General features: G+C 36.0%; 1 protein-coding gene across 12 annotated transcripts in view; it reads right to left on the bottom strand.

Annotated features, from left to right (window-relative positions):
• Window positions 1-8,065: 8,065 nt before the first annotated feature.
• HDAC9 (histone deacetylase 9) overlaps window positions 8,066-26,185 on the bottom strand; it is a 196,710-nt gene continuing 178,590 nt past the window's right edge. For all 12 annotated transcript variants that reach the window (XM_022587757.2, XM_022587720.2, XM_022587745.2 and 9 more), the window contains one exon: window positions 8,066-10,695. In XM_022587757.2, coding sequence (XP_022443465.2) covers window positions 10,381-10,695 — 315 coding nt within the window. In that variant the 3' untranslated portion in view covers window positions 8,066-10,380. The remainder of the gene's footprint in view (window positions 10,696-26,185) is intronic.

Here is a 26,185-nt window from a genome sequence, read left to right as displayed (position 1 = left end):
GGATTTCTTGTTCCACGATGGAATGAATTTAGCATTCAGCAAACTGGAGACAACAGAAACCCCCTCTTGTCCCCTCCCACACCAAAGGAAAATGCTCTCAGAGCATTTTGTTAAAAAGCAAAGACACAGAAATTTCACTACTCTTGTTTATTTCATGCTACCTCAAAAAAGACACAGCCCAGTGAAAACGTGAGAAGAGAATCTGTCCTGTAGGCTACTGGCAAGGCAGACTTTCAGAGTTTTGTTTCCTGGTGCTGATAATGGGGTGGGAATTAACGGTAGAGGAGAGCTGGGCATAGACAGCTTATCCGAAGACCCTCCCTTGATCAATATATTTTCTTAATACACTCTTTGGCACGAAGATCATGTGGATCATTTTTACCTAGAGTTGATTTAAATTTGATGAATCCTTCGTTGAAATCTGAAGAAAAAAATCTGGGGTTCTTTTTACGGGAGATAAAAGGAGATAGATTGAAAGGGGATGAGAGGAAGAAGAAAAGTCATGTACTCACAGGGTCTCCCAAAGAACAATCCAAACTGGGTATTGCCCAACGAGTCATGAAAGGGTTGCAGTTCAATCACTTAAATTCTGGACTGTTTACTCGCAGTCCTTGGGACAGGGAAGGGCAATCCAAGCAGCCTCCTGCAGGGACCTACGCTGTATATTTATTGCCATTTTTTGAGTGTGTTGGGACATGGAAAAGGTGGGGAAGTATTGTTCTCTACTTTTTTATTTACTGAAGAGAAAGTTATGCATTATTAAAAAGTGAAACTGAGTGTGAGGTAGGTTCCAGCCAAGGAGAAGAAAGTAACTAAAGTTCCAAGAAGGTCTTAGTAATGTTATTAATAGTGATATTACTAGCTTTTGCTAATTTTTATTCTGCTTCAATTTTGCTAGCACACATTGGTATTTACACAGGCTAACCCATTTAAATCTCTTAAACACCCTAATAAATATTACAATTGTTAATCACGTTTAACAAACCAGTAAACTGAGGCTTGGCAAAATTAAGTAATCTGGAGGTGGAGTTGCTGGTAGATGAAGTTAGAGTTGGAACTCCTTCAGTCAGTCTATAGAATCAGCATTGTCACCACTAGGCAGTGACACCTATAATGTAATTTCACACATGGATCTCAAAGACAATGAGAAATGCCACTGTTCAAGTTTTTTGTATACATAGTCAAAACAACACAATTTCCAGGTTCAGAAATAGTTTTCCTTAATTAAATATGCATAAAGATGAGGTTGATTTACTCTCTAAGATTAGTACGAATCATTATGTTTTCTTTCCAAGCTCCAACTTTCAAAAATTATATAGATTACATGGATATAGAAAAAATAATGCAGGTAAACCTCATTTTATTGTGCTTCACTTTACTGCACTTCGAAGATAGTGTATTTTTTACAGATTGAAGGTCTGTGACAACTGTGCCTCAAGCAAGTCTACTGGCGCCATTTTTTTTGACAGCTTTATTTTTAAATTAAGGTATGCACATTTTTTTGACATAATGCTATTGCACACTTAATAGACTATAGTGTAAACATAACTTTTACAGGCACTGGGAAACCAAAAAATTCATGTGACTCACTTTATTGTGATACTTGCTTTATAGCAGTGGTCTGGAATTGAAGCCACAATATCTCTCATATGCCTGTATTATAAAGAGCCCATGAAAATTGAGATATTGTGTTTTTATCTAAAAATGTGTGTCAGATATTATAATAGAATAAAGATTGATATAGAATACAAATTATGAAAAACAATTAGTAAGTTTTGAGTAATATCAAATAATAAATTCATCAAGAAAAAAATTTCCACCATTTACCCCTAGTTGAAAATGAAAATTAAACAGTAACAATTATTACTAGAGCCACCTTAAAGAAAATGTTACTAATGGAGACATTCAGCACAAGAAATAGTCCAACAAGTAAAAAATGAGTCTACATTTCACATTAGAAAACAAAAGTGAACCTGTAATCATAATAGGGAAGAAAATGTCCTTTAGCCATTAAGGAATCTGAATAAGAGTAATGTAAAACAAAAATCATTCAAATGGCATTTAATTGAGAACTTCATAGGTTCCCTGTGTGGTTCCAGGAACCCTGATATTTTCCCTGGCTTCAAAAGGCAAAAGGTAATAATGAAAGAAAAAACTACATGATAAATTGTATGGAACTGATTTCTAAGTTGACTGAATAATTCAGGCGGGTTAGAGAAATAAGAGATGGCATAAAGGAGAAAGCAAAGAAAGGTTTGAAAAAGGAAGTTAAGCACTTTCCAGATAGTGAAAAAAGCTTGATGAAACTCATGCAATTGGAATCCCAAGTTGGAAATTTGCTTTGCATGGAAAGTGATTAAGTTAGATTGGGAGGGATAAGTGCCTGGTCAGAATACAAAGGTCGAATTATGAGGACTGAAGTTCCATGATAACATTTAGATAAAGATATTAGGAAGATATTACTGTATGTTCTGCCATAGAGAATGGGAAAGTGGTATTGGAATTTCACAGTAAGCTAACTGAATTAGTGTAAAGAGGACACGGATGTGGAAGGAAGCTCATGCAATGATAAAAAAAAAAATTGTTTTAGTATTAATTATGTTAGCGACTAGGGAAAGCAGAGCCAAAGAGAGAGTGAAGAGATATGATGGCTGGAAATCAGAAATAGGAATACCAACTGCTTATAAGAGATAAAGAAGAGGAGATGATCAAAGGTGGCTTCATGATAATCCATCCCAGAGTCTAAATGGTGGTTCCAAAGACAGAAATGGAAGAGTGAGAAAAAACAGCACATTTTACAGAGGATGAACTTTTACTGACTTTGAGATGAGAGTGGAGCAATGAGTGTACTGTCTTTAAGACTGACAGTATTAATAAAACATGTGATAGACTTTGAGTTGTCTTTAAGGTAAAAAAAGAAAGAGATCTTTAAACCTTTAAACCATTAACATGCCACAGATCTCTTCTAACACAACATTTTATACCTTTATGTTAGACTAAATTACAGCAATAGAAAGATACTGGCAAGAGCAAATACTCATTTGTTCAGATTTTATAGCCTACCTATTTCCGAAATGATGTAGTGAGATCTGTCTATTAACATGAGAGGAAGATGATCTAAAAGCAGTGTTGTACAACATTAATGTAATGTGAGCCCCAAATGTAAGCTACATATATAATCTTAAATTTTCTAATAGCCACATTAAAGAGGTAAAAGAAAGCAAGTAAGATTAATTTTAATAATGTTATATAACATATTTAAAATATACTATCTTTTAATATGTAATGAATATATGTCATCATTACTTAAGTATTAATATATTTCTATACTATGTCTTTGAAATCTGGTGTTTATTTTACACTAAAGCATATCTCAATTCATACCAGTCACATTTTAAATTCTCACTAGCTACATGTGGCTATCAGTTTGAAAGTACAAATACACAGTTCTTTGCAGAAATTCTGTCAACAGAGGAACAAAGATCAAAGACTTGAACGTAATAACTTCAACGTACAATTTAAGTGCAACGTAGACATAAGTATAAATGAGTAACCAGGGCAGAATTTTAAAGCCACATAAATGAAGAAAAATAACTTTGATTTTAGCTTTTAAAGATCACCAGGAAAAATAAAAAGCATTTCTTAATGGAAAAATAAACTTAGTATTTTCCTCAGTTTATATTAGCTATATTAAACATCAAGACTGTAGCATTTAATTGAGAAGAAAAAAAAAAAGAAGCACCATCAAAAGCTAGAAGGCAACAAGAGACAACATCAGGAACGGTGCAAAAGCAAGACCAAAATCAACTAGGAATGAGGAAAATGAAGATGACGGATGAGCAAGTGGAGTTCATTAATCAGTAAGTTCTTATCTCTTTAAAAATAACACAAAAGCATGGAAGAATATTTTAAAATGTACATAACTCAAAACAGATCAAAGACCTAAAAGTAAGTTATAAAATTATAAAATACTTGGAAGGAAACATAGGTGCAAATCTCTGTGACACTGGATTAAGCAACATATTCAAAACAAAAGAAAAAATAGATGAATAGACTTCAACAAAATTAAAAATGTTTGTGCATCAAAGGACACTATCAAGAAGATGAAAAGACAACCCACGGAATGGGAGAAGATACTTGCAACTCATATAGCTGATAACGGTCTAGTATCCAGAATATATTTAAAATCTCTTACAACTCAACAGTAAAAAAGACAAACGAGCCAATTAAATAATGGGCAAGAGACCTGAATAGACAGTTCTCTAAAGAAGATAAGCAAATATCAGCAAATATCCAATAAATAAATGAAAAAAATGTTCAACATCATTAGTCATTAGCGAAACAGAAATCAAAACAACAATGATCATTTCACATCCACTAGGATGGCAACAATTTAAGAAAAAAAAAGGAAAATAACAAGTGTTAGAGAAGATGTGGAGAAACTGGAACGCCTCATAGATTGCTGGTGGGAATATAACAGGCACCGTGGAAAACAATTTAGCAGTTCCTCAAAACTTAAACAGAGTTACCAGATAACCCAGCAATTTCACTCCTAGCTATATACCCCAAAACACCGAAAACATGTTAAAATAAAAATCTGTACACGAATTTTCAGAGCAGCATTACTCGTAATACACAAAAAGTGAAAACCACCCAAATGTCCATCAACTGATGAACGGATAAACAAAACATAGTATATTCATACAACAGAATATTGTCCAGTCATAAGAAGTACTAATACACGCTGTAATGTGGAGGAACCTGAAAATATTATGCAAAGTCAAAGAAGCCAGACACAGACACATAAAAGGCCACATAATGTATGATTTCATTTATATGAAAATGTCCACAAAAGGAAAATCCATAGGAACATAAAGTAGATTAGTGGCTGCCAGGGGTTGGAGGAGTGGGAGATGAAGAGTGTCCACACTTAACTGGTACAGAATTTCTTTGAGTTGATGAAAATGTTGTGGAATTAGGAAGTAGTGATGGCTGCGCATCATCGTGAATATACTAAAACCCACTGAATTGTACACTTTAAAATGGATAAAACGGTGCATTTTATGTTATATGAGTTTTATCTCAATAAAAAACACAAAAACAAAAAACAACATACCACAGTAGCTCAGAAATTCTGAGGAAAAATAATTTGCCACATCTTGGCAAACTCCATAATAGACTAGGAAATTATTCTATTAGAAGAGAGAAGCAAAACAGACAAACACTATCAAAGAACTAATAGCAGTAAATACAGTAACCTATATTTATACTACAACTATACTTGACCTATAATTAACATGCAGGTGAAATATACAAGAAATACAAGACAGTCTTATGAAAACAATGAATCAGAGAATCAAAGAATCTTAGGTAAAAACTATTAAAAATCAAGACATATTTTAAGAAGTGGTTTAGGGCCCTTGGCCGTCTCCAGAGCACTGTTTCTGAATCAGACTCTCCCAAGGGGCTTGAAAAATGCAGATTGCTGGGCTCCTAGTCAGTACAACAGGATCAGAACCTCTGCAGGGTGTGGTCAGGAATCTCAATTGTCAACGTCTTCCCTCAAGACAATTTTTATGCACTTTTCAATAGGAAAACCACTTAGGAGGTCTAGAACTCAAGAAAAACATCCTTATTTATTTATTTATTTTACGATACTATATACAGACTATTTTATGTCAAAGTGACTATCAAGTGCATCCTTGATACGTCAAAAAAGTTTTTAAAGGCAGTGTCCTGACTGCTTAGAAATTGAAGTCTCCTCCCCTTCGCTGGGGAATGAAGGTAAGAAGTGGCAAGGGAGAGCTGTGAGCTGGTTGAAATCTTGTCTCTTTCACTCTCCCCAAAAGTTAATTCCAAGTGCAGTCACTGTTTCACCCCATCTCAGGACTGGCTCTGGTCAGAAAAAAAGGGACTCACAAATTTTCATGATTCTAAACAGTTGAACATAATGTACAAGAATTAGATTGCTCATCTGTGAATTAGAATAAAAAAAGAGTCCTGATCTCCTAACTTACAGCAATGACTGAAGGAGAAAATGGATTCAAAACAGTTTGGAAACGCTGATGGGCAAGAGAGAGAGCGAGACTTGGACATGTAAGAAGAACTGTTGCACAAATACAGCTCAGTGGTAGAGGCTGAGAACAAGGGCTTCAAACTGGAGCTAGACTGTCACTAACTGGGTGACCTTGACCTGATTTGACTTCTCTGGGCCCCAGCACCCTCATCTCTACAATGAGACAATAATATCTACCCTGTAAGGTTGTTGTGAGGACTAATGCTTTAAAAGATGTAAAGTGCTCATAACAAGACCTAGTACATTACATATTTGCAATAGTTAAAAATCTTTTTGTAAATCAAGATGGTCCCCCAAAGTTGCATTTTCTACACCCTACAGTTTATAAGCCTTAAAGAAGTTACTTTAAATGAGAATAGAGACCTTTTAAAACCTAGATAGATTAGTTCTGTAAAGTCACATTCCCAATATCCTGCTTCATTTGCCTGAGTTCTTTGATTGCCTGCACACACCCACCCCTTACTTTCCCTTTAAAATCCAGTTGGAGGAATGATCAATAATAAAGGGGATGGTAATCTACCTCTCAAACTCCTTCTCTAGTATCTCTTAAGTCCCTGATTGTAAATGCTTATAATTTGTACACCTGGATTACTTATCATTGTTCACCCATTATTATACGCCCACAATTGTATATTTCCACTAGTGGAAAAAAAATCACAAAGGAATGCCACATTTTAAAAAATGCTGTTGTCCTCCTATATGTCCGTTGAGTACCAGGCTTCAAGAAAATGTTTAGTGTCTGAATTCCTTTTTAACATACTTTAGAAAAAAAGAAGTATGAAGCAACATAAAAATTTCTTAAAAACTGTCTTTCTTAGAACTATGAAAAGTAGCAGTCTCCATTTCAGCAGCCACCTTCACCAGGGAGAAGGCAGCTCTTGACTATCAGAAGAGGAAATCTAATGGTTATTCATTTCAGGTCCTGGCAAAAACTATTTTTCTGAAGAAGAAGTTTCTAATATTGATGCAGTTATCAGTCCCTGTACATTTGGGAAATCAGACACACAGTATAAAATCATTATCCAATTGATTCTTCCAACTCTTTTTTGAGGATCTCTAGTACCAAGTTAATTTTGTAATTTTACCATCCAAAGGCAATTTTCAGGAAATTATGACTAGCATCAATGGTATTTTCACAATTCTGACCAAATTATCTAGTTTACAGCATTATGGAATGATAAGCCATTTCATAATACTCAATGATACTAGCTCCAGAATTAGAGTAGCTTTACCTCATGTGACACTATTGAAGTTTAAAGAGAATCAAAGAATATAAAACAAATATTTTTAACCTACTGAACCAAATACACAGTAACACATTATGAAGTACTGACTAGTAAGTTTTGCTTGCAACTGACCAGAAAAGGAAAAGGAACCCTTGGAATGTATATGGTCCGGTTCCCTTCACTTGAGTCAGGCTCCTTATTCTTCACACTACTATTATAATAATTGTTTCCATATAAGGGGAGGTCATTTAATTACTCTTTTCTCTTTAAATTTATGTACTGTCACTTTATACTTGTAGGTCAGGTCCTTACTGTAATAGATATAACTATTATGATACACAGGAAATTATTCATTTTAATATTTTATTGAGTGCTTGACATATTCAAGGGATTATATTAACCTTTTTAAAAATAATTTTTTAAGTTGAGCAAAGTTAGGAACTGATATCTATTTATATAAAATTTTATATTTAGAAGTTGACATCAAAGATGATAACATACGAAAAAGGCCACGCGGGGAAAATAAAACTGCAACAAATTTTACATGTGTTTGCTATGTGACAATGGCTGATGTAAACAGGTTAAAGTCACTATTGCTGAATTTATTATTTTTAATGGCATTAGAAGTAACTGCTCGAAAGATCTTTATTTTCTTGTTTCAACAAAGAATGGCAATATATTTTGGTATATGAGACCTAGTGCATGAGCTTCAAATTCGATTAAATATATCAAGTTTACACAAAGCCATATGTATGAAAGGGGATCTTTTAAAAAAAACTTTATTTGAGAAAGGAAGAGACTTATAACAGAAGGCAAGAAGAGAAACATACAAACAATATATTTACAACACAAAACAAGAGATCACCTTCAAGGGTGTAAATTATAATAAATACAGTAGATTTTAAAAGAGACATTTATCAATTAGCTCTAAGATTATTTAAGTCCAGCTTTCCTTTTCACTGGTTCCAGGTAGTTTCTTGATTAAATTCAAAGACTATCAAATTCAAACAATTAACGTCCACCAACTGTACTGATGAAGCTCTCTCAAATGACATTATAAAAAATAGGGTTTTTTTTTGTTTGTGATTACATATCTTTGCAGTAATATTATACAAAAGCCTGCTCAGCCACATGTTCCTCCCCAAATAAAATGTATTTTAAAAGATGCACTATCCCTTTTTTATGAGATTGAAAAAAGACTTTAAAGAAAATGTATATTTATGAGATGGGAAAAATAAACAATTTTATCTTAGGAATGTCATATTTTTAATGCAAAACAACTGACAAAAAGTCATTTTAATCTGAAGGAATATACTAACCAAAATATGTTGGTAGTAGGAAGTGTTGCCTATTACAGCTATTTGTCAAATTATCAGGACTTTCATTATATGGAAATGTTTTAAACTTTCTAACTTCTAGTTATGTTAATTTAATTTGAATGGAGACTTTTTAAAAAAGGATAATGTATCTTTAGCAGTAACCTTTTTTAAGAAATATTTTAAAATGTCACAGCAAAATGTAAACAACACGTGCCAGTAACATACAGTTGTACAAGGTCTACATTTGGCAAAACTGCTATATCTCCTTTGAAACAGGATACTACACCTTAAAATGCCTTGGATTTAGAAATATAAATATTTTAATAGAAAAAAACCTCACAAAGATTCTAGGTCAATTTGGATTATCCATATTAAAGGGGTCTTAATACAACGAATCTTTAACTAGCTTAACAAAAGTAAACCTATAAAACAAGGTAAACATATCAAAAGGGAGTATGAAGGAAATGTTCCAGTGAAAAGCTTCCTTAACAATTTCCCTACTTGTGGTGTTATTTTCTTAGACAATAAATCAATTCATAGAGTGCCCTTTAAAAACAGAGAGAGTAAAACACTATCCTCCGTTTTTTTTTTTTTTCCCTACATTCCTCAGTACATGAATCACTTGGACTTCCTGTTTCCACAAGGCATTTCCTGTTCGGCCTCATAGAATCAGTTTTCTGTAGAACAGCAGGAACCTGACAAAGAACTGACTTAAATAAACAGTCTACTGTTGCCTTCAAAGCTGTTTGCATTTCATAACATCAAAGGACATAGTCCTTCTGAAGGTGCATTATGTACAAGTAGATTCTTTTGTTAAACCTAACTTTCCTAATTTTTTATTTGCCAAAATAGTATGGTATATGCCGTGTCATTATGGAATTATATTAAAGAGATCCTAGTGACAATGATTATCAAACATGATACACCTTCTTCTTTTAAACACGATTTTGACTTCATATCAGATAATAATCACACCGTTACTATGTTTTCCACAACTGTAGATACAATACAGTATCTGATTGGACCATAATGCTGCACATTACTTCTTGCCAACATTTGCATCTGCTTCATTTGATCTTTTTCAATAAACAATGTCATCAAATAACACAGGATAAAAATGAAATGAGCAGTACTAGGTGAGACATAATGTAATATTTAAAATAGTGCTGTGCTGTACTTTGCATCTATATATTTAAAACCACCTCTATTCCTAAAATTTTCAGTTGCAATCTATACAATAACCTAGGACTACTGGCATAGTAACCAGAACATTTCACTTAACAAAAAAAGAGAGAGGAAGGAAGGGCTGACTACCTTTAACAGGGTTCAAGACTGTAGTATGATACATTATGTACAACAATGTGAAAATTGAATTCTGCATATCAAAAAAATCAAGAACTAATAGAATGTTTCATTGACCAGACTGGGAAACTATATCCAGCAGTCGCTGATCTCAACAGATAAACTAAAAACAACAGTGATTTCGTTTTCCTTAGAAGTAATTGGTGGGGCAGGCTTTGGGATGAATTAAAACCCTATTACTTGGATACTGATGTAGTATAATTTTAGTGTAACAGGTATTTCCTTACCAGTAGAGTTTCAATGAAACCTTGATATCTATATAGAGATCAGTATATAGAAAGATCTATATATAGATATATCTGCATTAGAATCCTTAAACACTAAAGTCAAATCATTCAGAGATATAATAGGATAGGAAATTATATCCATTTACCAAAGCCTGCAATGCATTTCATATTCAGATAATGACTTTAATGACAAATCCTGGAGCTAAATCTTTGCCTATTACCTGTTGCATAAAAGCAGCCTGCTCCCCAGATTCCATTTCCTGGATCTGAGCATCTTCATCACTGTCCACTGGTTCCTCCTTGACCTTCACAGCCCCAACTTGTCCCAATGTGTCATCCACACAAGCACTGCTGTCACTCCTAGTGCTGTTGCCACTAGAGGGCGCTCTGTCTTCCTGCATCGCCTGGTCCCCCTGAAGCTCTTCCTCCGCTTCCTCGAGGTGACTGCCTGGTTGCTTCAGTTGTTCAATAGATTTCGAAAGCAGCTAGAAGAGAGTGTTCAGGGGTTCAAAATTCAATAGTTCTTGGTGGTAACAGAGCAGCAATAAACACTTTGATTTCTTATGACTCTACTTCAGTACACTCTGACGTCTAATCTCTGAACATTCCTTTCAGAATGAATTTGTACGCAACAAACTTCCTCAGTAGTACTAAATCTGAAGCAGTCCCATCAATTCCATATTGTATGGGTGTCCTAGACAGCGAATGAAGTCTTTAAGTGGTTTTTAAAGATACATCACTCTTTTGGAAAAAAGTAAATAATAAACTTTTTCTATGGAAACCACAAAACTTTCACAATCTCATTTTCCAACAAATGGCAACCACTGTAAAAGGCAGAAGCACAAATGCTAAAAGTTCTTCTTGCCTATTAATTTTCCTATACCTAAATGGTCAAATGATAAAAGACCTTCATATATACTTCTAAAACATGGATATACTGATTTTGAAATCCTGAACTTTAAAAAGATGTGGAATTAAAAAAAAAATTGACAGCACTAAAAATGTTTTATAAACATATCCAAATGTAAATTAAATAACAGGAGAGAGACAAAGAATTCTTTTTAATTTGAAAATTATTATTTAGACCTTTTATTTTGTAAATTAAATCATACTTAATCTTCAGAAGTGTATGAATTATCATTAAAAAAATAATTGACAACACACCTATCTTAAACGATAGCAAAATGCCATAGTATAAAAGCTCAGTATATGGGGAAAAATTCTCAAGATGATTCCACCTCGTGTAGGCCTTTTGTTTTATTTGACAAGGACCCTATTGACTGATCATCTGCAGATCTTGAACTGTGTCTTCAAGAGTGGTTAGAACTTTCTGCTGAGTCAGTGCCCACGTAAGCCACACACCAATTATTATAATGAGCAGCACGGTTAGAACACCACCACAAAAATCATGTCATTCCTCCAATGCCCTGCATACGCTGACAAAGCCTTTCAATTTCACTGGAGTAGAATTATCCTGGGGGTTTTCATTCATTCGTTCACCAAATATTTACTGAGTGCCAACTATGTTCAAGACACCCTGCTAGGCACTGGGAAAACAGCCACTGCCCTGCCCTCATGGAGCTTATAGTTTCGAGTGTTAGAAAGGCACCAAATAGATACATAAATTTGTTCTTCAAGTGTGGTAAATGAAAAAAAAAAAGAAACACAGGGTGTTAAAAGAAAACAACACACTAGTTGGTATAGGAGGGGAAGTGTGGAGTATGAAGGAAGGTTTCACTGAGGAAGGTCTATGTTTAGGCTGAGACATGAAAGATGAAGGATGGACAGGAGTCGTTGGGTGTGTGTAAGGAGTGGAAATCAGGAGCACTTCTGGCAGAAGGCACAGTGTGTGGACTGAAAGAGGAGCCCCATGCATTTGAGCCATTGAAAGGCCAGTGGGGTTTGAGCACAAGAAGACAGGGAGAGAAAGCTGGAAGACGATTTTGGAGAGGGTAGCACAGTTTATAATATATCTGGGTTGTGAATAAGCTTCTAGAGAAATAAAATCTAACTTAGGATAAACCATATATAAGACCTAAACATCACTAATCCTAAACTAGACATGATCAAGCGAAGAGAATACATACCAATCAAAACTCATATCAAAATGAAGAAGGTAGACTTAAATATTAATTTCCTTCGTGCCTACAATTTAACGTCTATTGTTTATGGACAGTTAGTATCAGGAGAACATTCATCCCACCACGCTTTAAATGTTTTTAGGTGCTTTTTAGGAAACTATCTGCAGGACTTTTGTACCAATCGTGAACCCTGATCAGCTCTTCTTGTCTTAAATACATAATAACTTGAACACTGCTGAGATTTTGGAGGAAAGAGACAATGTAATATTCCTGGACTCTGACTACACAATTGTAAAATTCCATTTAATTGGCTAGGGGAAAAAAACATCTAACACCACAGAAAACGAGCAGGGTTTTAATTGAAAAGCTCCAGTTTTAGCTGGGACACCAGAGATAAGAACATTCGGTGACAAACACCCACTCATTTTTTCAGAGAGAGAGAGAGAGACAGAGAAAGAGAGAGAGAGAGAAAGAAAGAGAGAGAGAGACAGAGAGGTCATCAGCCAGGCCTGCAACTTTGACCTCCATCACTAACCTAGGATGACATACAAGAGCAGGTTAGAGGATTTTGTGGGGAGAAGAGATTTACTTAGAAAAAGTACTAGTCAGGTGAAGGAGGCTGCAAGAGCCCCTCAGAAAGACTCTCTGCCAGAAGGCTGCTGCAATTCATCTTACGGATGGATGTACTGAGCTGTAGAAAGGCCCCCTCTTGCTACCAAAGCTTCGCTGGAAACGTTCACGGGAGCTATAGCTCATCAGAGCTGATGGGCTAAGGATACCGGTGGGTCAGAGACGCCTCCACAAGGTGGTCAAACAATCCTGCCCATAAGAGCCTCTGTGAGGGCAAAAGAAAAAAAACTCTATGGGATGTGTGGCCACAGGACAGGAACCAAAGGCCATTCATGAAAGGTCAGCCAGAGAGCACATGACCAGTGTCCAGGAAATGCCACGTCAAAAGTTCCTGCTGGGTTTCCCTGGTGGCGCAGTGGTTGAGAGTCCGCCTGCCAATGCAGGGGACACGGGTTCGTACCCCGGTCCGGGAGGATCCCACATGCTGCGGAGCGGCTGGGCCCGTGAGCCATGGCCGCTGAGCCTGCGCGTCTGGAGCCTGTGCTCCGCAACGGGAGAGGCCACAACAGTGAGAGGCCCTCGTACAGCAAAAAAAAAAAAAAAAAAAAAGTTCCTGCTTCCTGTGGGTGACTCTGCATCTTATCCGGCTTCTGGATGTTTGACTACAGGGAGTATTTAATAACCAAGAGGAAGTTACAGATGCCACCCGCTAAGTAAAAAGGCGTTCCTGTTGCTATTTCTCTCCTCAGCTTCAGTTCCAGCGTGGCCTCTCACTGCCTTGACCTCCTAACCTCCAATGGTCTTGTCCTCCACCCTACCTCAGCTCCCAATGACCTGGTCTTCGTTGGTAACTGTACACTCTCCTAAACCTCAATTTCAAACATCATTTCTTTCTTCTGGCTCACCCTCAGAATATTCTGACCCCAATCATTCCTCACCGCTGGAGCGTCTTCCAAGCTACTGAGCCTACCACATTCTCACTGCCCATCACCGCCACCGCCCTCGTTCCCTGACTTCCTTCCTTGCTGGACTAGGTTCCATTCTCCTTCGATAAAAATCACTCGCTTATTATCTTCAACTCCCCTGCCCTTTTCAATATGGATTTCACTGTATAAGTAAGACTTCTAACCTTGGTTAATACTAAATCCCTGCCAAACCCAAGCACTGAATAAGCTAGGAAACAAATAAACAAATTACAGTCATGCTGAGTGTTTTTCTTCAAATTTGTGATCATAACCCTCAAATGGACCCTCAGTGCTGCCTGGAAATCCTAGTACATTTCTCTAGTTAATTTTCTCCCACTCTTTCAATGACTATTTCAAATTACTTCCTCTCTCCTCAAACCTCTAATATCCAGACTTCTTCCTCACTCCTGCTACCTTTGCTTCTTATTTCGGTGAGCAAATAGAAGCATCACCAGAGAAACTCAACATTCTTCTACCAAGCTGTCCCACTCACTCTTCCTCCTGTTCCAGTGAAAGAAAGGTCTGTGCAGCCCTATCTTAGTCAACCCCTCAGCTTAATGCCCTGGGTCCTATCCATTCCTGCAGTTATCCACTCTGTCCTCCATCATTCATTTCCCTTCTCTGCTGCAGTACTTCCACTTGGACACCTTCAGTCTTATCATCCATTTTAAATGAAACCTCCCTTGACCACCCCCACCCCCAAACCCATTATGTACCTTCCTTCACAGTAAAACTTCTTGAGTTATTTCTCTTCATTGTCTTCATTTCTCTTGTCCCATTCTCTTTAGAATTCTCGCCAACTAGGCTTTCATCCACACTATGTGACTGAAATCTCTCTCGTTAAAGCCAATAATGACTGCATAAATACCAAATCCAGTGGCACTTGAAATAGGATATTAACAGGTGCAGTCAGGATGAAGCATTTTAGAAAAGAAAACATGACAAAATCATAGCATCTTTGAAAGTAAGAGATTGATATTACTAACAGTGGTGCAGCCAAAGACCAGACAAGATATATGTGAATTTACTGAAATATAATTTCCTACAGATAGCAAATACGTCAAAGAAAATCTTTAATACTGACAAAATGCTGAGTGGTTACAGAATAAATCATAAGTACATTTTAACAGAAAACATTTAACAGAAAATCCGATCTGTTAATGTATTTCTGAGGTCACCGGAGTGCCCAGAAATCATATCATTTAGTCCATGAATCACATTTGCTGTTTACCACCGCACTGACACAGCGACATACATGAAGGTGTGTATAACAATTTCCAGTGTACAACACAGAAACAATACTGTTTGTTCCGGTGCCTCTGGATTCATCTACACTTCTGCTGGACTAAAGGAAACACGAGGGAGAAAAGTGCCAGAATGGATAATGCTATGATAACTGGACAAGAAGGCCAGACGGCAAAATGATCTCTTCCAAGGGCAGAACTCCTTACGGGTTTGTAAAAGAAATGCTTCTTGACACAAAACAGTGACTTATGAGTGGAGATCATATAGATGTAAAATGTTGGAATTGGAAATTTTCTAATAACATTCTTCAAATCCTTATTTTATAGAGAAGAAATTTCATGCCCAAGTAAAAGCCGAGTCATCTACAGAGAAGAGAAGACACCTAGAACTTTTTACACCCTTCCACTCTGCATTCTCCTCTCAAACGGCTATATTCCAATGACAACTGAATTCATATAAACAATTCCAATGTCTCCCCTGAGCTCCAAACTTGCATATTCAGCTGCTTACCTAACGTCATCACTTAGATCTAAAATATCCAACAGGCATCAAAAACTTTAAGTAGCTCAAAGATAACCTTTATTCCCATTGCACCCAAATGTATTGATCACCTAATTTTTCTCATCTGAGTAAACAGCATTACCCAGTTGCACGAGTCTAAAATCTAGGATTTATCCTTGTTTCTCTCTCACTTGTCTTCATAAATATCTGAAAGCTTAATTAGTGCTTAGCAACGAAGCTTTGACACGTTTTTTCCCCCCAGGTTATGAGGCGAATGCCAGTATCCACGTGAATAATAACTACTACTTTTTCACCGTTTATGGAATAAAACATGCTCTTTGTGAAGTTTCAAAAAATACAAAAGAAATAAATGGGATCTCCTGGAGACCAGTTTGCAAAATATAAATGCACAGAGGGAGTTAACCTACACTTATTTTTTTTAGATATTTGACTCAAGCTGTTTTTATTTAAACAGTCGAATTTGCCGGAGTGGAAAAATCAGCAATAAACATCAAGAAGATCTGCAAACAAAAGTCACAGAAAACCTGCCTGCCAGGTTTGACTTATTTCAGATTTTTAAAGTGAAAAGCTACTTGTTGTTATTTGTAAGTTTCTGACTATTTACTAGGAAATCCAGTGTTTGGACTATGTTTTCTTCTATGTGTTTTTGAACTACAAATATGATCATTACAAAGAAGGTATGAGCAAACCCTTTTCTAATTTGTACTGTTGCTGAGTGGCCCCAGCTGCAGGGAGGAGCTGTCTGCTTACTCTCAGTGGGGTGGCAGGGTCTCTCTTTGGTTGAACATCTGGAGGTGATCCCCCAGCAAAGCTGAGCTGTTGCCTTGCTGGCTAGAAAACACAAGAAGAAACATCTGTGTGACAGATAAATGTGTAAGCCTGCGTGAGTCTCGGCTGAGGCCCCATCTGTAAAACACACTGTGTGTCATTCGTCTGACACCAGGTGAGTTACTTTGGTGGGGAACCCAGCTGAGATGAAGAAGATGATGGCTGAGCAGCTTCTTCTACTCCTTTTATCTGTGCTTTTCCTCATCTGTCAGCATGTCTCTGTATTCTCCATGCTACTGTACAGCAATTGTACCAAACACTAAGAATGCTGCAGGCGGTCCATCACCATTTGGGTTTGTAACACACACACTATACACACTTACACTGGAGAGTTTATAGACCAGATAGCATGATAATTTATCCAAACTGCTCACAGCTTCAAGTATTATAACTCGACTCTTGAATTCTTATCAATCCCTGCTAGGGTCGTAACTATAGCAAGTCCACAATTTCAATGTTTGGACTTTGTTGTATTATATCATGTTCAACATAATTCCATGTTGAACATCATATAATCTATTGGCAAATGGTGTAAAATTCATTAAATAATATTTAAAGGCTGTGCTGCTAATCTTTACACATTGACCCATTTAAGACCATCTCTGTATAAGTTACATTGTTTGATAAAATTCTAGAAACCAACATTTATATTTTTAACTTTAGCCACAGAAATCCTTCATGTCCCCACAAATATCTTTAGATATGGAATATCAAACTAAGAACGGAGTATACAAGGAGTAAATCTGTTTCTGATAGACATCTGATTTTCTGAAATTGCCAACAAACCATTCAGCACAAGTGTTTGAATTAAACCATGCAAAATGACCTTCAACCCTATTCATCACTTTCTTATTTTGCCTCAGATTTTAAGACAGATTTTACTTGGGGAATGGCAATAGCATAAGTTTTTTTTTTTTCTTTTAAATAAATGTAAAATACTTCTTTTGGAAAATAAAACCCTTCCCTTAAGCTCCAAGGAAACTAGATTTAAAAATAATGATAAAATTCTGCCTCAATTCACAAATAGATTAGGTATGTACCAACTGTTCTCAAAAACAACCAGAGCTTGGAGGGCTTTCAAATCAAGAGGTCTTCTTAGAGAAGAACTCCGACTCAAGCCAAAATACTACATGCCATTTTGCTTCTGTGCATTTTAGGGAAATAACCAGCAGAAGCAAAGTTAAATAACAAGAGAGAAAGATTTTCTAAGTACTGGTCCATTATTCACATAAGTTAAAACTCTAAACTGAAAAACACCCTTTCTTGCCAATACTGAAGAGATATAAAATTAATCTAGGGATCAAATGAATTCTTAATAAAAATGCGTTTATTTTTATAATGCTAAACGACTATCCAAAACAATGCCAGCAATTAAAATATCCTTTCTTCGGCTCTCAAAACATCCTGATATTCCAATAACTCAATTATGTGTTCACTTCCAGAAAGGAGACTGAAAATTTCCTCCTACCGGCTAGTTAGAGAAACTTACCCACTCTTTCATTCATTCAACAAATTTTTACTGAGCACTTGCTATAGGCCATGACCTGGGAAGAGAGCGGTCAATCAGGCAAGATTCTGTCTCTCAGGGGGAAATAAAAAATAAGTAACTGAAGATTGGAACTAAATGTGATAGGGAATAATGGGGGAAGGGGTGGGTGTCTGTGTCCAGTTTGGATGGGCAAGGAAGGCCGCTCTGAATAGCTGAGGTTTGAGCTGAGAGAGACTCCAATACCAAGGTCGAATCACAAGAACACCTGGAGGTCGAACATTCCACACAGAACTGTGACTCGCAGTTCATTCCAGGAGATGGAAGGAGACTCCTCACACACTGGAGAGAAGGCCAATGTGGTGGGAGCTCAGCGAGTAAGGGTGGGGAGTCGGAGATAAGGTCAGTGAGGGGGCAAGAGCCTGTGGGCCATGAAAAGATATTTGGATTTTATCCAACAAACAATAAGGAGCAACTGGGGAGTTTTTAGGAAGCCCTTGACATGATTTGATTTGCATTTGTAAATGATCTCTCTGGCTGCTACAGAAGATTGGATTTAGGTGGGGAAAAGTGGAAACAGGAAGACTGGCCTTTCAGAACATAAAATCCTCAGCAAGAGAGTGTAACAAGACTATTAGGGGCTTTTCTTAACTAGAACACAAATGAGCTATTTTTCCTTCTTTTAGAGCACTGTGTAATTTTATGTCCTTTTATATTACATAATAGGATTTTTCCCTGATAATCTCCTTCTTGATCTTCAGTTGACAGTGCATTTTCTTTTAAAGTTTTATTTTTTCCTTCTTTAAGGGTAATGAAGAGAGGCACAGTGAGGAAAGGCATGCTTATTTTCTTTGCTAACTCTTGGTGATTTTGGACTGTGTCTCAGAATAGACAAGATCTCAAAGCCAGGGAGCTCCTGATCACTTGACTCATAAACATCTCCCTTTCTCCCTTCAATCCCTTGCTTGGGTAAACTGGATAGCAGTGCAAGCGATACTTAAAAAAGACAACCAAGAGTAAACCCCAGACAATCATTGCCACATGGAAAAGTGGGCCCAGTGTAGCCAGACTTTTCAGGCAATGCCAGAAATCCAGATTTGTATTTGAAATGATTGACCAAAAACTTGAATGCTTTTTAAGACACCAGGCAGGCCAAAGACATCAGTTCAATGGAATGGATCCAGTCCATAGACTATCAGCTTGTGACCTCGGCAAAGAATCCCTTATGTCTCTTCTTGCTTGAACATTTTATGGTTTAAATCATTTAGGGCTGATGTCTGCATGCTCTTAAAATACACCATCCCTCACACTTGTGATCCGTTTTATGTTCCCTACATGGTCAAAAATTCAAGTACTTTGCCAGGGGTTGGAGGTAGGAGTATGGATTGACTACAAAAGAGTAACACAGGGGAATTTTGGAAGTTGAGGGAATTGTTCTATATCTTGATTGCAGTAATTATATGACGATATACATTTGTCAAAACTCATTCAACTGTGCAGCAAAAGGAATAAATTTTACAGTGTGTGAATTATACCTCAATAAAAAATTCAATAACCAACCATAATATTGTTCCAAAGAGAAAACAAGGTCAGCTTCATGATGAATACAAAGATGCAAGGAAGGGCTGGAACAAAATTTCATGGTTTGGTTTACAAGGTAGCTTGATGCAATACTGAGGCAAGTGAAAAACGTGTGTCTTAGAAATATTCTACACTTCCAGAAAGCCATTTGCATTAACATAACTGGGAAGATATAACTCTTAGTGCTATATAAGAATATAAATACTGTGTTAAATGGAAGGATTTCTTACTATGTTTACAAAGCACTTTCAATACATCCTCTCATGTAATTCTCACTATAAACCTCTGAAGTGTGCAGATTAGAGCATTAGTGGAAAAAGAGGTTTGACACTTTGGCCAAAATCGCAAAACAAATAAATAAGTGTGCAGGGCATCAGAAACTTCTCTTGGAAAGGCTACCCAGCATTCTAGATTTTGCAATTCACATGAACTATGCCTTCTGTAGAACTATCTTTGATTAAAATTATCTATTTGCAGGTCTATGAGCCATTCAAGGGGAAAAACATGCCTTATCTGTCTTCACTTCCAGGACGCAGCAAAATAGTTGCTAATAAATCTTTGTGGAACACCAATTATTCCATGCCAGGAAATTATGTTTTAGAAGTGAGTTTTTATTGCTGGTTGATACAACTAAGTTGATAGCAAGAGAGTAACGGTATATTTAGGACATGGGAGCAGAGCCCTGGATGCAATTCTGCCTGAAGGAATGGGAATACTCCAGACTGTATGACATTTCAGGGTCACTATAATCCCTCAGTCTTCATAAATATTTAGAGAAAGAGCAGAAAGATACAGAGGAAAAAAACCCTAAAATCAGGAACTTATAAGCAACCAAAATCTGTAACAAAGAGACTGCTACACATCGGTGGTTTTCATGTCCACAAATCACTTAGTTATATTAAAAATTCCTTAGTAAGACTTAATTATTTCATTCTGTCAAATGAAACTATTTGTCAAGGTTGGGAAACAACCAAATTATTTAGCTTCCCTCTCCTTTTGAACTCCTGGAATCAACATCAGTCAAACCACTCACATGGCCTAATTCCCCAGATACTTTTCTTTCCCCTATTTTCTTACCTCATAGTCATGTCCAACTATTGTTTTTCTCATTCAATAAAAGCGTCTCTGACTAGATTAACAGTGCAGAGTGAAAGGGAAAGGTCGAGGTCCTTCCCTTGGTCTTCAAGTTATGAAAGCAGCCCTGGGAACGTTTATGAATGTTACACATTAATCCACTGAAATGGTCATTTAGTTTCTTTTCCAAACACAGGATTTCATCACATCTAATAATAAAGCAACAAGCCATTTTCTGTATATTATAAACCATCAACTTGTAATTATATAGTGAAATGCTTCTATATGAATTCTCTATGATGATGTAAGCCGGTATTGCAGCATAAGTAGTTTTTTTTTTTTTTTAAGCCCAATACATACCTACAAGGATCTATTTACATTGGGCTAATCATGTCGAAATAGCATCTATTTAAGGGTAAAGTCAAAGTTTCTTTTATAAACCTCTATAGATAGATAAATAATCTAGGAGGCTTTTTACTGTTATAAAATTAAGACTGCCTTTCAATGCCTGCTAAAGTTTTTGGACATACTATCCATCTAATGGGCAAAATGTAATCCTAAATTGGTGATTAAAGACTCTGCATGGAAACAAGCTGTCAAATGGATAGAGAGAAATTAAACCTGACAATGGTAATGCCTACTTTCCTAAATGAAAGCCCAGTTCAAGTTTCTACTCATCCATTTTTCAAAACTTAAAACAAGGCATTTTCCAAACCACCCATCGATGAGATGCCAACATTTGCATTTCACTTGAACTTGATGAAGTCAGTTGACTTTCAGCTTCAGGCTTGCTCAGAACTCCTGTGAGAAGATGTTTGCCCAGTCTAAAAAATATGGCAATGTTACAACACAGAAGAAAGGAATGAAGTGCGGCCTGGCTGTAGTTGGCTCTGTACTGCATTCACACTGCATTGCTGGAAAGTCAACAGGATATCTGAAAGTCCCACCATCGGGTCCATATAAAAAGACATCCAAATGAATAACTGGATGGAGGGCAATGAGTGGAGAACTGGGAAGCAAGGTCAGCAAATGGGATTTCTCCTTCCTGGCAAATCCAAACAAAACCTAAAAAATAAGATAACCCTCCTTTTTTTTGTTCGTTTGCCTTGTTTTCTTATTGTAAGTTTCCTACTTTTTGGCAAAAATAAAGCTAGGAAAACCTTGTCTCCTGCTTAGTGATAAAAGCAACATTGAAATCATAAGCCTAAGTTTACGTTAAGGACAGGTTTTTGTGTCATACAACCTATGGAATCTCAGCTCTGTCAACTACTAACCTAGCCACCTCAGTCAGCTTACTTAAGCCCTTTTAAATTAACTTTCTTGATAGTAAAAAAAAAAAAAGTGTGCTTATAGTTTGAGGAGATGATACACATAAGAATGCTAGCATGGTGTCCCAGCTCCTAGAAGATCCTACACATAAAAGAGAGCCGGCATCATTTAAATGATCCTATCCCTAAGGTCCCTATGGGAAAGGTTCTGGAAAGATGCATGTTGCATAAAAGATGGGGAGGAAAAGATACATTAGGAGAAATAGGTGTAGCAAAAAAGCAGAAAGCGGTACCTGGTCCTTACCTAATTATCCTTAAAATATTAATCTTCTTACAAGTAAGGCATGGATAGAAATACCCTTATTAAAATAAACTAATATGAAGTGTGACTTCAAAATATATAAACTCTTGGGACTGTAACTGTCTGTATAATTGTTGTTCATATTAATTTCCTTGGGAAAATATACACTTTGCTTAACAGTGCACAAAACAGTTATATTTTAGTGCTGCCTTCAGGGACACTTTATAAGGAAAAATACACACACACACACACACACACACACACACACACACAACCATGCTATGTTTGCATGTGACCACAGGCATGAAAGAATATTCTCCCCTGAGTTGCTCTGGATGGATTGCTGGGGACAAGGAGTGGGTATGAATCATGAGGGGTTATGGAGAAAATGTAACATTTATGTTAGAAAATTGTGTCAAGAAAAGGAATACAATAGATACTGCTCAAATAAAGGGTCAAATTCTCTTCCAAAACTGATGAAAGCTCCCCATTAGCTCCGTGCCAGCATTTGAGCTTAACTATATTCATGCCTTGCTTGTCAGACATAAAATCTACCTGTTTTAATAAGGGCAATGTAGGACATCTGCCCACCCTCCCCTTCACTGCTCTTGTCTTAGATATATTTTTATTATGATAAAATAGCACTCATGTCAAAATGCCTAAGTATCATAGTAATAAATATATAATAAATACTTATATCTAGAGTGAACCTTGACACGTATAAGATATCATCTCATGATTTATGTGGGGTTTTTTTTAAGTGTTGGCTGATATCCAGTCATAGGAATGCATAAGGTATTTATCACAGAGCATTTTACAAAGAAAGAAAGAGAGGGAGAGAGGGAGGGAGAGAAACAGAGAAAGAGGCAGGGAAGGAAAGAGAGAGAAACAGAGAAAGAAAGAGAGAGAGAAGGGAGAGGAAAAGATGTAAAAAGGACAAGATAATCCTGAGAAGAACTAAACAAGTCTCAAATCTTGTTTCCTCAAAGAAAACAATTTCCTTCCTCATGTCCCCTATCCTAATACTTAAAACATTGTATTGTATTACTGTTTACTGGAATATTTCAGTCCCCTGCTCCCCATATGATAAGCTCCATGAGGATAATGAATGTTGTTTTCTTAGTGCCTAAAATAGTGTCTGGTACCAAGTAAGAATTCAGTAATGATTTGCTAAATGGATACTTGCATTGATTATTTATAAATAAGTATTGAATGAAGAAATAATTTTAAAATTTCTTCTCATATGGATTTGATGGAATGAATATGAAAAATATAGGTATTAGAAAAGTTATTAAAATTCTAGTTAAAACAGAAACAATTAGGCATCAACCAATGCTATTCTATTAATACTATAACTGAGAAATAATTCAAAGAATAATGTTGTCATTTGGAAGGGGGCAGAGATCTATGTCAAATTATCTCACAACAAAAATGCCTGAATATACTTTGGAAAATTTCTGTATATCATTCAGAGATGTGACTGGAGGTCTACCCTTCTGGTAATTAGGCAGTGGTCAGAATACTCCTTCAAAAATCGTAAAAATGTCCAAGTAACTGTGGTATTTTGTTTTCATCACAGTTTTTACCAGATAATCTGTGGCAATATTTAAACTTGAAAACGGTTCAGAAGAAAATTATCAATATCCTCCTATATTTTTGTTTGCTATTTTGTATTTACAAGGAAAATTCTGTTTTAGAAACCATTTTTTTCTAATAAAAAAATCAAAAGATACTGGTAAAAGCAACAGTTTTCTTTTGAAATCCTCATATTAAAAAACTCGGGTTTTTTTGAAACATGAAGGTACTATATATTAGTAATATAAATTGTTTAAATGCATTTCTGAATTTTGTAAATGTCTCAAAAAAAAAATCAAAGAACAAATGTTGTAAGCCGTGGTTTTCTTATGGTTAAGTTTCTCAAAACTCTTTCAGTGAAAACAGAATATACAAACTGATAAGCAGAGATAAATCATTCTGACATTTTTCATTCATTTTTCAGGCTTGCCCCATTATTTACTGGTAGATACAGCAATACAAATGCTACATAAACCCATTCCTGGGGTATTTCTGCTAAGCTATTAAGCACTTACAACATAATTACATGAGGCTTAACATCTTACCACACACAAATTTCCCATGTAAATGTCATTAAAGTATCAGGTAACAGGTAGGTAAATTGTTTAGTATGATTAATAACATTTACATTGTACAGTTATAACAAGCATGAATGACCGCTTTCATAAATGCAGTCAAATAATAGCAAGATATGAGAAAGTTTTTAAAATTTAATAAGCCAATCATTGTATAAACTGTTCTGAAAAGTATAGCTTTGCTTCTAATTCTTCTAAAGATTTTTAGCAATTCAAATAAATCATTAAAAATTTCATACCAGGAAGCCCAATCATATTTAATATGATGTAAGTTTAGAGATAAACCTACTTATTTTTTCTTTCTTCTCACTCCATTTTTCCTCAAAATTCCTAAATTCCTCAAAAAAGAACCATAAAGAAAAGCTGAGGGAATAAAAGGAAAAGACATTCTAAAATATGTCATCTGCACACCTATGTCTTCATGTATGCCTATATTTCCTGCTGGGATAAGTATCTTAAGAGTAAGAACCATGCTTTTATGATGCCAACTATTTGGCTCCAATTTGAATGGATTCAGTAAAGGTTCTTGCATGATAATAGGAAAAAAATGACATATATTAAAGTTTCTGTGGTTATTTCTCATTAATGGTTATTCTAAATGGTTAGAGTACACATAAATATATTATTATATAGAAACTTGTTATCTTTTGGCATCTAAGTTTGGCCTTCTCCTAATGTGAACTAAATGTTTTCATTACCTCATGGGGCAGGGTGAACAGTAGCAATTCATTTATTAATGGTTCTATTGTGAATACCATGGAACAGGATGGAGTTCAAGATTTATTTAATAAGATTCTTCTCTATTTCCTTAGACAATTGAGGGCAAGTGAAATATTTTCAAATCTGGAGAATACCCAGTGTGCATATGCCATCTTGATTAAACATATGGAATATATACATGGAGAAAAGCCAAGTAGAGACCTGCTTGAGTAATCTAAACACCCAAGTTGAGAGAGGTTAATATATAAAGATCAGCTTTGTACTTTGAAGTTTTCTGGGCTTCATTTTGCCTAATTAAGACAAGATTTAATAATCAAACCACTGTACAAACATGTACCTAAAAGTATAGGTTTGTTTCTAATTTTGGGAAGAATTCTTAACAGATTCCAAGGAATCAGCTCCACATGGGAGAAGGTCTCTGATAAGATTTGCTTTTCTCATTGCTAAAATGCAAATGCCTGCTTTCCATCTTAGTTTCTTCCATGTGACTGAGGTTAGCATCTGCCTGTCAAAATCTCCACTGTGATACTAATATACAAAGATTCTGATATTAACAAACCATCTGAGTGTGAAGCAGTGGCAACTCTAGGTCATAAAAAATGTATTCCAAAGTATTCTTAAAGGTATTCATAGAAATCATCTGTAGATGATGATTTCAAAGGGATCAATTTACCTAATTTACCTATAATAGAATATGCACATCCACATATTTCTAGGAAATAGAACCGAGTAGCAGAAAGTATACTTACAATCCAATACTACTTTTCTAAATGAACTTAATTCCAGATCAAAATATTGTGAGGTGAAAAGTAGAATTCCCAGTCTTTCCTCTCACACTGGACAATGTTTCGAGAATACCTGGTAGTTTTAAGTAGTGCTAAGATACCACAAAACAAACAAACCAACGTAACTCTACCATAAGATAGTACACATGCAGAATAACATTCAAGACAAGGAGTATTATATGCCATTATACGAGAAGGAAGTTGGTTCTCCTCTGACAAGACTGTTTGTACCCAAAACAATTTGATAAATTTAGAGAAATGCTGTAGCAATAAAACAGGCATTAATGTGATGATATAGAAAGAGTCTGAAATATAGTAAAATACAACCTGCAGTACAGCAAACGATAACAGGAGAGGCAGCTGGCACAGCCAACCACCCTGAACCCCGATATACACACA

This window comes from Delphinapterus leucas, chromosome 9 (genome assembly GCF_059928025.1).
Source record: "Delphinapterus leucas isolate spDelLeu-1000000601 "Yukka" chromosome 9, BTC_Dleu_Yukka2, whole genome shotgun sequence".
Lineage (NCBI taxonomy): Eukaryota > Metazoa > Chordata > Mammalia > Artiodactyla > Monodontidae > Delphinapterus > Delphinapterus leucas.
This window is presented reverse-complemented; position numbering and strand designations above follow the sequence as displayed.